Source organism: Cottoperca gobio, unplaced genomic scaffold (assembly GCF_900634415.1).
Source record: "Cottoperca gobio unplaced genomic scaffold, fCotGob3.1 fCotGob3_472arrow_ctg1, whole genome shotgun sequence".
In the NCBI taxonomy this organism is placed as follows: Eukaryota; Metazoa; Chordata; class Actinopteri; order Perciformes; family Bovichtidae; genus Cottoperca; species Cottoperca gobio.
In genome coordinates, this window is record NW_021167027.1 from 1 (window position 1) to 7443 (window position 7443).

Here is a 7443-nt window from a genome sequence, read left to right on the forward strand (position 1 = left end):
CAGCTAGTTTAGGAAACAAGTGGAAAATACAACAGTCGTCAAGTCCAGGCAAGACTAACCTTCCTCAACATGACGCTTCATTTAAGGCACTTTTTGCGCCCAGCTCACACACCGACCATTTTCCCTTCGTCCAGAGAGCGGAACGTGTACTTCCTGTCGTCATGTGATGAAAGATCGGGACCCCAATACTCCTCAGGTGTCTGAAAGAAGGTTCAAGTGTTTGAGATGCATGTATTTCTTAATGAAAGAGTAGAAACACTCTTAAGGGTGCTGTACCTTGAGCCTCCACTGACCACAGTCTGTCTTCTTAAAACACACTTTAGATTTCTGTGCAGCCTTCATGAGGTGCTGCGGCGGCGGACCCAGGAGGTCGATGATGAAGAGGAGCTGGAGACAAAGCGCAGCACACTTTGAGCTGATGGTGATATAAAGCTCCGTAGAGAAGCGAGGGAGAAGCAGATTGTGGAGATGGTCAGTAGGTTCATAAGAAGAAGCGAAGGCTCTCACATCACTGCACGTCCTCCAACACTGTCTTCACAGAAAGTGCTTTGAACGTGTTTGCAGCTGCTGTGAGCGACACTGACTCCTTAAAGTAGATTCTTTTATAAAGCAGATTAAGAACTCTATGACCACTAACATGTCCTGTTGCTGACGCTGCTCATTTCTTCTTTATGGGAATTCTCTGTTTGTCTTAATTGATGCTGTTTGTTTCTTTTCTGTCAAATGTGTGGTTTGCTGTTTGTTTGCACTTCTGCTGTTCTGCTTGAACTCTGTTGCATGTGAAACTTGTTTATGCTGCTGTCTTGTAAAAGAGATTCTGAATCTCAAATAGTCCTGGTTAAATAAAGGTTAAATAAATAAAAACAAACATTGTTATGGATTATAGACAACTTTCAAGAGCCAATCGTTAGAAAACCAACCAAGCTGTCCATGCAGGGACAGTGAGTAATGCAGCAGTGCTTGTTCTACTGGAATAAAGTCAATCCTTCAAAGCTTTTGTTTCAACTTGGAAATAAAACATTTACAATACAGACGAGCAAAAAACTAAAAGTAATTCTAGCACCGAGAAACACAGATAAGAAACGTGATAATAGAAAGCGATGAAATGTAAGCAAATGAATGAGTGAAAAACAAGAAGCAGTGTGTTGGTACATGTTAGTGCAGAGTGAAGCTTGGATAACATGTCAGGATGATCTCACACTGACTTCTGCAGCAGAGACATGTTTGTTCCTATAGAAGAAATCCTGTCCCCCTTTAATGTGCTCACTTGTTGTATTAAAGTATAAAACACTCAGAGGCTCAAACTGTCCAAACGATTACGTCTGTTGAAGGAATTATCTTCATGATGTTGTTCCCTTTGATAAAGGATGGTCCAGTGGACCTGATGCTACAAGAGATAAGACAGGAGGCATTGGAGCTCCTTCATCATCATTTAGAGACTTCAGTGTTTATGATGGCTGCCACTCAAACACTACCGGCTTCTCTGTTAGGAACCTTCCTCAGCAGAAAGACTGCAGCCAGACTGTTATAGTAAACTACTTACTGCATCGTAGTCTGTTGTTGTTGGGAAGAGCTCAAAGCCAAACATCATGATCCCCATCACACAGCCCAGCGCCCAGATATCAACGGCTTCACAGAAAGGGAGTCCCAACATTATTTCTGCTGCTCTACATGTGGAGGAAACAATAAAATGGAACAAGGAACAAAATGAGCCCTTACCCCAAGTGAAGGAGTTCAAGTACCTCGGGGTCTTGTTCGCGAGTGAGGAGATGATGGAGCGAGAGATTGGCCGGAGAAAAGACGAAAAGAGAGCTGAGCCAGAAGGCAAAGCTCTCAATATACCGGTCGATCTTCGTTCCTACCCTCACCTATGGTCATGAAGGCTGGGTCATGAACGAAAGAACGAGATCACGGGTACAAGCGGCCGAAATGGGTTTTCTCAGACGGGTGGCTGGCGTCTCCCTTAGAGATAGGGTGAGAAGCTCAGCCATCCGTGAGAGACTCGGAGTAGAGCCGCTGCTCCTTTACGTTGAAAGGAGCCAGTTGAGGTGGTTCATCTAGTAAGGAGCCACCTGGGCGCCTCCCTAGGGAGGTGTTCCAGGCACGTCCAGCTGGGAGGAGACCCCGGGGAAGACCCAGGACTCGGTGGAGAGATTATATCTCCTCACTGGGAACGCCTCGGGATCCCCCAGTCGGAGCTGGAGGATGTGGCCCAGAGAAGGGGAGTTTGGGGTTCCTTACTGGAGCTGCTGCCCCCGCGACCCGATCCCGGATAAGCGGTAGACGATGGATGGATGGAAGGAACAAAGTCGAATTTAACATTTAAACAAAACTCAACCCAGTTATAAACGTACACATCAGCACAAAGTCAGTGTGCTGCCCTGAGTTTGAAGATGTGTCAGTTGTAACAATCATCAGGGTTTCTTACCTGTACTGGGGGGTCTGGAGAATCCTGCCTGGTTTGGCTTGAGAGCTGAACATAGCCTGACTGAAGTCGATCAGTTTCACTCTGAAGGGCTGTCTCACGCGATCCACCATCATGATGTTATCTGTCGTCACGTCACCATGGATTACACCAACTCTTTTCAGGGCAGCTAATGCTGTGGCCATCTGCAAGAAATAACAATCAACCTTATCTACAGAAAACTTTATCACATAAAGCACAAACACAAGTTAACAAGAGGAATTATAAGATACAAATAAGTACAAAAGTCAGTAACACAGTTCAAAACTGACCTGGAGTTCAGTTTTCAGCTGATGCCAAACATTTAAACAGAAAGAAAGAAGAACTTTGCACACCTGTCTGATGTCTATAGTGTGTGTATCCTTTGTATTGTAGTTGCAGTAGTTTGGTTTCTTAAAGTGTCTTTAACTTATCTCCTCATGTTTTACTTTGTGTATTTTACAGATACTCTATAGATATATTTATTGTTAGTGTTGGTATGTATATTTACTGTATAGTTCTACCTCCCTACCTGTTGGATGACGGTCCTGATGTCCTCCAACAACACGAGGCCTTGTGTTTCCAGCAGGTAGTCGTGCAGGCTGATGTCCAACTTCTCAACCACCAAACTCATCCTGTTGCTGATGAAGATCTCATCATATAACGTGATGATGTTGCACTTGTCAAGGTTGTGTAACATGAGGTGTCTCAGCATGGAGGCCTGGGGAGAGGTGAGCAGATGTAATCTCTACAATCACTCTATTTCTCCTCACCTGTTGGCGAGGCGTCTACAACATGTCGTCTTGTTTCTATCAGTACGAGTGCAGTGCTCCGTCAGGAAGGTCTCTCATTATAGTTTGATAGCAGCTCAAACATGCTCAACCAGCAGCTGTGAAATCAACATCATGTTTCTCACCTCCTGATGAAGATCCTGGTGGTGATCGCTGGTCTTTACGTCCACAATCTGTCCAGCGTCTCGTCTCTTACACATCACTACTGTTCCAAAGCTGACATGTCTCAGGGTATCTAGGTACGTGTGGCCTCTGGGGAGCTGGTGATGAAGCCGAGTCTCAGAGGAAGAAGAAGGCCATGAAGCTGAACGGTACATGGCCGTATTTCTTCTCTCACACACACCTGAAAGTGTAATGGAGACAAAAGAGAAGAAATGTGTTATTACATAAAAAGAGTTTGAGGTGTTTAAATATAACTAGAGCTTTAACTAACCTACTTAAAACTCATTAATTACTTTTTACATTCATTTAATCTTTAAAATCATTATAAGTCACAAACTTAAATTTCTAATTATATTTAGTCAAACAATCCAAAGGTTAAAAACAGAATAATGAATATGTTGCTGTTATCAGCAAATGTTTGGTATTTTGAAGCATGTTGGTCTTCTGGCTCCAGGGAGGGCAATGCTGCACGGAAATATCTCAACGACGACTTGATGCATCGACCTGAAACTCATTGTCCCCGGAGGATGAATCTTTCACACTTTAGTGATCCTGTCTTTTCCTTCGGGACACCAGGAGGTTGACATTTATGGTACATTTAAAGACACATTGGTATAGATATCCATGTTTCCCTCAGGATACATTTGAATATCTTTGGTGACCCTAATGTTTAATCTAGCGCCATCTTCAGGTACTTATTTTGAGGTTCATGACCAAATACCTTCAAAAGTATTGACATTCCCTTCAGCCTCAGCAGTGTTTGTGTTAAGTGTTAACTAGCTAATGTTGGCATGCTAACATGGCTAACTGAACTGGTAAACACGGTAAACATGTGGATGTATTAGGAGCTACACATTAGCATGTTGAACACGTTAGCATGCTGAGGTTAGCATTTAGCTCGCACGCAATCCAGCCCCTGTGCAATATGAATAATCGCATTGAATGTAATTTCCTCTCCACTGCCCTTTTCACACTGGACACGTTGTGTGAGCGTGACATGCATGCTTTTATTCCCATGGTAACGAGTCAGACCTTCATACTAGTGATGGAGGTCCGGCTCTTTTCAAAGACTCGGCTCTTCTGGCTCGGCTCCTTTAGAAGAGCTCTTACGGCTCCCAAATGGCTCTTCATTTAGTATCACTCGGAGCCTTCTATTTGAGCCTAATTTAACAATTATAAGTGGTTTGTGTGTTGTAAGCTATTTTTCATTCAGTGTTTTAATGAAAGCCTTATTTTTATGCATTTATTTCGTTACAAAAAAACAAACATATTTACTCAGTTTAACATTTAATCAAACCTTTAAATGAACAACTGATCAAATAAATAAAGATCAAAGTCTGAACATTATGACACTTTAGATAATAATAATAATAATAATAATAATAATAAATTGTATTTATAAAGCGCCTTTCAAAGCTAAAAGCAATCTCAAGGCGCTAAAATGCAGGACACCAACAACAACAACAGACATAAGATTTCACAGAAAGGCTTTTGTGAAGAGAAAGGTTTTTAGGCTCTTCTTGAAGGAGTCGGTGGCCTGAGCAGAAGGCCCGATCGCCCATGGTGCGGAGCTTGGTCCTGGGGGGTGGAGCAAAGTTTCTTTAGAGGAGCGGAGGTTGCGTGTGGAGGTTTGTTGAGGGAGGAGTTCCTTGAGGTACGGAGGAGCATTTCCATGTATGCACTGATGGGTGAGGAGGGAGATGTTGTATTCGATCCTGAATGCGACAGGAAGCCAGTGGGGGGAGTGGAGGATGGGTGGGATGTGGTTATATTTTCGCACCCTCATCAGGATCCGAGCGGCGCTGTTCTGGATATATTGGAGCTTTTGAAGGCTCCCGCTTGGAATCCCGATGAGGAGAGCGTTACAGTAGTCCAACCTTGAGGAGACAAAGGCGTGGACGAGTTGTTCAGCATCTGACAGGGAGAGTGTGGGGCGGAGCTCTGCAATGTTCCTGAGGTGGTACAAGGAGGTCTTGCACAGAACAAGCAATTCAAGCCCCGTGCATTGAATGCATCTTTTCTTGTTTTTCTTAATGCATGTATATAATTCTTACTGCTTTTTATAGTTTACTTTTATATTTAATTTGACATATTTTACTTGGCTTTTATATTTACTATTTCTAAATTTGTATTTAAGGTTTGTTTGTTTGTGGAAAACAACAAACAGACTGACACCAAATACAGCTTACAAGAAAGGGGGAACTACCACACACACACACACACACACACACACACACACACACACACACATTACCCCTACACACACACACACACACACACACACACAGACAGACATTATCCCCCCACCCACACACACACACACACACAGACATTACCCCCCCCCCACACACACGCACAGACATTATCCCCCCCCCCCCCACACACACACACACGCACAGACATTACCCCCCCCCCCCCCCCCCCCCCCCACACACACACACACACACACACACACACACACACACACACACACACACACACACACACACACACACACACACACAGTTACAGTCAGAGACATAGTGGAGGAGGAAAACAAACAAAATCCGCTGCTAAATGTTGTACTTTAAAATGACACAGTATAATTGTAAAGTTTAAGTATAATTATTTATTACAGCTCAAAATGGTCTGCGAGCCATATCTCGTCATCGAAAGAGCCATAGGTTCCCGACCCCTGATCTATTGCATGTTAGGAAAATAAGAAGATGCCAATTCCAAATCTTTGTGTTCTGTTTTTAACGTGAGAGAGTAACGTCGGCTATATTTTCTGAACTCACTCTTAAAACCCGCCATAAATAAATGAATAACTATTTCTCCTGTAACGTTACATGAACATACAGCGCAGACTTGTTATAGGAGCGTGACTAGTTTTACTTTAGGTATTTTCGCTCTTTCAGTTTTGTTGACAGTTTGACAGGTTCAACAAAGGAATGCTGAAAATAATAACAGTGGAAATAATATTGAAAAGATCCATTTAGTAGTTATGTGACTGTAAACTATGGTTTCTCTACATACTGTGGGGAGAAGAGACGCTCACCCGCTGTGTTTGGTTTCTTATGTAAATGAATATGAAACATGAGAAATGTTCCTACCTGTGTGGTTGCAGACGCTCTTTAACTCGCAGTTATCGACTGTAGAAAATAACACATACAAACAAAACAAAAGAACAAAGCTTCGTCTGCTGCTCTCCAGATAGTCTAACACTTTACAGCGCAGCAAGCATCAATAATAAAGTTAAAAAGTCCTATTTTATAATTATACATTCATCCAGAGTTCATGGAGTCAGACGGAAGGTTCGCTGCCGATGAGCCTCGCGCCGCTGTGACTGCTCTGCGCGAGGAGGAGACCTGGAACAGCTGTACACGTCAGAGCACCTTTATAGTCTCGAGCAGTGGTTAACAACACTTTCCTTAAGTGGCTTCTCTATCTTCATCCTTGTGCCCTCTGTCCTGACATTACTTAACTCGTTTGAAGTAAACTCAGATAAATGAAAGTATATATGAATAAAAAAATACATAAATAAATGTGTGAATAAATGAATAAGTAAATAAATATAAAGATGTATAAATATTATAATTACACAAATACATATAACACTGTATATATTTAATGTCTCATTTAATTTGTGATTGATTTATTTACTGTAACATGAGGCATTACATAACAGAATTATTTATTTAAACACTGTGAATAAATGAAAGTACATATCAATAAAAATATGTACATAAGTCATTTTTTAATAAATGCATAAGTAAATAAATATACAAATATTTAAACATCTAAATACCTAAATAAATAAACACACAAATACAATTAACATTATTATATTTAATGTCTTGTGAACCTTTGTGGCATTAAATATTAATACAAATATGAATCTTTTATCTTTTAATCTCCTAAAGATGGATTATTATATCTCTCTGCTCTGTGACTGTTCAAGGTACAATTAGATATTCAGGGACAGGCGCACCCTGCGCTCTTTGTGGCTGCAACATGCTCTCTTTAGGCCAGATGAAAGAATCAGCATTAGCTAATAACATAAACTAT

At 41.7% G+C, this 7443-nt stretch overlaps 1 protein-coding gene across 2 annotated transcripts; it reads right to left on the reverse strand.

Annotated features, from left to right (window-relative positions):
• Positions 1-59: 59 nt before the first annotated feature.
• LOC115006083 (homeodomain-interacting protein kinase 3-like) lies at positions 60-6863 on the reverse strand. 2 transcript variants are annotated; one of them, XM_029428123.1, is made up of 7 exons: positions 6489-6862; positions 3360-3577; positions 2976-3164; positions 2429-2610; positions 1544-1667; positions 277-387; positions 60-200 (listed from the first exon to the last, which is right to left on the reverse strand). In XM_029428123.1, the coding sequence occupies exons 2-7, from the start codon at positions 3549-3551 to the stop codon at positions 105-107; spliced, it is 894 nt and encodes a 297-aa protein (XP_029283983.1). In that variant the 5' UTR covers positions 3552-3577; positions 6489-6862; the 3' UTR covers positions 60-104. The 2 variants fall into 2 exon arrangements, with proteins under 2 accessions (XP_029283983.1, XP_029283984.1); XM_029428124.1 differs by lacking the exons at positions 60-200; positions 277-387 and adding an exon at positions 1272-1387 and having other exon boundaries at positions 6489-6863.
• Positions 6864-7443: the final 580 nt, after the last annotated feature.